This window comes from Lactuca serriola, chromosome 5 (genome assembly GCF_051521515.1).
Source record: "Lactuca serriola cultivar US96UC23 chromosome 5, Lser_US96UC23_V15, whole genome shotgun sequence".
In the NCBI taxonomy this organism is placed as follows: domain Eukaryota; kingdom Viridiplantae; phylum Streptophyta; class Magnoliopsida; order Asterales; family Asteraceae; genus Lactuca; species Lactuca serriola.
The window spans coordinates 179660386-179664184 of record NC_136412.1 but is presented as its reverse complement, the minus strand read 5'-3'; the positions used below and the strand labels follow the sequence as shown (position 1 = coordinate 179664184).

Sequence of the window (3799 nt, the reverse complement as noted above, 5' to 3'; positions counted from 1 at the left end):
CTGAAAAATCATATTTTAATTCTTATAAGGAAAAAGTACTTTATAAATTTACCAAATTAAAATATCTGATTTGATGTTTATGGTTATGATAATGCACTTAAACTGTAATCTTTATCAAAATTCTTTGCAAAATTTAATGTTGCTGGTACATATAATAACTTATTGTTGCTTTTGGTTTTACAGGGCCAATATGAAAAGTCATGTAAGCCTCCATGGAGGTTGGTACACCTGACAAAGTCAATTCATAACGCTACTACACAATATGTTTTAATCAAGAAGTCGCATCATGTTGTGATAAAACAAAGATCACGTGGATCATTTATGTTAAAAATTATTGTATTAAAAAACTAAATTACTCTAATATAAATATTAAATATTTTTATTTAATAAGTTTGGTTCAAAAAGTCTAAAAATAATCTAACAAACATTTTTTATTAAAATTTCACCTAAGACAATGTCACCTATTGATGTAATATGTATTTAATTTATGTTCTCCGCGTTTAACGCGGGTCATAATCTAGTTCCTCACCAAATATGAGTCATTTTTTTGGGATGATTTTTATTCGGTAGGAGAGGGTTTTTTTTAAGAAATAGAATGATATAAATATTATTCATGTAATTTTAAATAAATATTAATCTTTTTTAAAATTTCAAAACATAAATAGAAGTATTTCATTGTACTTATATTTTAAAATTTTATCATATCTAGTTTTTTTTTTTTTTTTTTTTTTTTTAAATTTTTTTTATTTTATTTTGTAACATTTCTTTAGATCACAAATATATTTTTTAAACTATTTCTAATACACAAAATAGGTATTTTAAACAAAATAAAATATTTTAGATGCAATTTATTTAACAATTTATAATTTATAATTACTTGACTAATATGTTTATAAAATAAATTTTTTATCTTTACTTATCAACTTTTACTTTATTTAGTTATATTTATTAATAATAAACTACTGAATAATAATTCATTCCATTCCATTAATTCGAGCCAATAAAAAATGATAATATAATGATTATTTCTAATGATAATTTCTATCACCTTACTAATTTCACTAATTTTGCCCATTTCATTCCTTCATACCAAATTCCTTCATAAGAAACACACATTTTACATTGTAATTTCTTGCATTTTGCCTTAGGTTATTGGCTAAAGATACTATAGAAATTTATGTAATAACTACATAGTTACACAATATATTATCTAGTCAAGCATCACAATGTTTAAAATAAAATTCCATACAATTAAAAAAACCTAAAATCACTAGACCATGTTTGGCCCTTATTACAACATTCTTATTTACTAAGAGCTTTTTAACCTACTCATGCTTAAAACCAAGAATCTCTTTATTGCCAAAAACAATACCCATGTGCTCTTTGTGATCTTTTCCTTTATCATTAAAAGCAATGCTGAACTTAAAACAGTCTTTAGAATTTGGGCTCTTAACCCTTTGAAGAACCCTAGAAATCCTTCCTTATTCCATATAGCATGTAATGCCCCAGATACCGTTTTTCTTGATTCCATTTCCGATTCCTCTTCTCTATCTTCACTTGATTCTGCAGCTTGAATCATCACCTTACATCTGTAACATAATTTATATCAACTTTGAATTAGAACCCACATATTTGATTTTTTATGTTACTGACATAGTTTGTTATTCACTCATTCCATTCCTTCGAGTCAACCAAACATGAAAACGGAATGGAATCATCCATTCCATTCCTTTGTGATTCCATTCCATTACTTATTTAGAATTTACCTGATAGCAGGGTAAGTCAAGCAGGTAGCCACACATTTTGATGCTGCCCCTAACAGAAAAGCCGAAAGGGCAGAAAGGGATTGTGGATTTCCCAACTTACCCTCCAGTAATCTTTCTTTCAGTTGATCAAATGCAGTGTACTACAAAAATTAAAAAATTAAATTAATTCATCATCATTTGTGTTTTCATGGTGTTATCTTAAGATAAAACAGTTTGTACAAAAGACGTAAATGCCCTCCACATACATATCATTTGACAAAATTACCTGAATTGCTGGATTTAAAGTAAGCAGAATCGATATGCCAAGTCCATCAAATGCCTCTCCCAAAGTTCCCTCTGAAAGGGTCTTTATTAGACCTTTGGACTTCCCAAAGTCACTTGTTTGCATCCTTGATGCAGCTGTATCCAAAGGCTGAAAAAAAAAACATCTCACATTTATATAGTTTTATTGTTATTATTAGGATTAAATGCAATAAAAAGAAAGTAGGATGCTATAATACATAAACAAAATGAAAGTACATTGGTATTTCTTGTGTTTATAATTGAGGGCTAACCATGGTTATTGCAACTGTACAAGCACCAGCAACAGCAGCTATAATCAAGTTAGCTTTTGTTCCAACAGATTTAAATCCAGAACGTTCCATATGCAGCTTCCTAAAGAAGCTATACCCATAAAAGTATATGAATGATGAAATGAACGATTGCAGGTTCTTTGTCCCTAGGCCTTGATACAAAGAAAGAACTTGACGTTTACGAATTGCTTCCCAGAGAACATCTGAAAGGTTCCTGTAGCAAATATGTATAATAAGCAACATTTGCATAGTAGGAATATCCACCAATAACATTTCTTTTAGGGTTTGTTATCAAGTTTGAGATATAATTAAGAAACATAATTCAATTCATAGCTCCATACTTTCGTCTATAAACCAGTCAATCTACTCAGAATCGTGAGAAACTCAAAACCATCAACCGTTGGCATAAAATACAAGGCAAAATCGAGATCACTGATCACAGAAAGAATCAACGAAAGCGTATGAGGATGAACTGGGAAATAAAAGGAAAACCTGTATTTTCTGAGATTAGGGGTGCGTAGTTCAGCTTGGTACTTGGTTTTGCAGGTATCTAAAGGGTATAAGATAGTAGTGCTAGCGAGAGATCCAATCGCCCCTGCTGTTGCATCCACCAACGATTCCATATCAAAGCCACCCATTAATCTTCGGTTTTTGTGAAAATTGATTGAAGAAATCTTCCAAAGTAGTTGGGATATTTTATCTTGAGCAAGATGAGATGGCGAATTAATTTATATACAGGGAGAGAAAGAGGTATGGAGACCGGAGAGTGATGTTGAGGCGATTGGTAAGGTGGGAGAATGGGGCTCTAGACACAGTAGAAACGAGTCGATTGACCCTTGCAGTCAACCAAGTTTGTGTAAATGTCAAATTGCATTAAACTTATGTACATTTTCATGGTTAGACCGACTCATTTTTATTTTTTTTCATGGTTAGAGTATCTCCGACTCATTTTTATTTTTTTCTTAAAAAATGTTTAAAAAATAGGAATACTCCATTTTTATCCCAAAAAACATATTCAATTTTTCGAACTAAGATAAAAAAAAACCAAAAATATATAAATGTGTAAAACGAGGAAGTAAAACCGACAATTCAAAGTTCATTTCCATTTTGGGGGAAATGAATAGTATAACACCATATTTGGTGTTATACTATTCATTTCCCCCAAAATCTACCCTAATAAATAAAGATAATTTTGACAAATGTCATGTTCTCACTGAATTTGACACATGTCATTTTCTAAAAGTTTTTGAATTATTTATTTTCCACTTGTCATTTTTATATTTTTTTCATTTTTATTTAATTTCCATCTATTAAATGTCACCTCATACTAATTAATGTGAATTAATATATATAATAAACCTTCCATTTGTGAATTCTTATTTCTAGTAATATATCAATGAATTCCATTTATGAATTTATATTAATTAGTTTTATTAGTTTAAATTAATTAAGACAAAATAT

General features: G+C 29.3%; 1 protein-coding gene across 1 annotated transcript; it reads right to left on the bottom strand.

Moving 5' to 3' along the window:
* Positions 1–1149: 1149 nt before the first annotated feature.
* LOC145053343 (peroxisomal adenine nucleotide carrier 1-like) lies at positions 1150–3176 on the bottom strand. The gene is made up of 5 exons (XM_079001386.1): positions 2831–3176; positions 2321–2552; positions 2032–2178; positions 1767–1906; positions 1150–1589 (listed from the first exon to the last, which is right to left on the bottom strand). Exons 1-5 carry the CDS (start codon positions 2974–2976, stop codon positions 1310–1312), a joined length of 945 nt encoding a protein of 314 aa, XP_078857512.1. The 5' UTR covers positions 2977–3176; the 3' UTR covers positions 1150–1309.
* Positions 3177–3799: the final 623 nt, after the last annotated feature.

Bases quoted from the DNA above. Each gene is read 5' to 3' on its own strand.
- LOC145053343 (XM_079001386.1), bottom strand. From the start codon at position 2,976: ATGGGTGGCTTTGATATGGAATCGTTGGTGGATGCAACAGCAGGGGCG. The intron at 2,553-2,830 runs GTTTTCCTTTTA...TATTTGCTACAG, and splicing joins CCTAATCTCAGAAAATACAG to GAACCTTTCAGATGTTCTCT. The intron at 1,907-2,031 runs GTAATTTTGTCA...TAATTTTTGTAG, and splicing joins CTTTAAATCCAGCAATTCAG to TACACTGCATTTGATCAACT.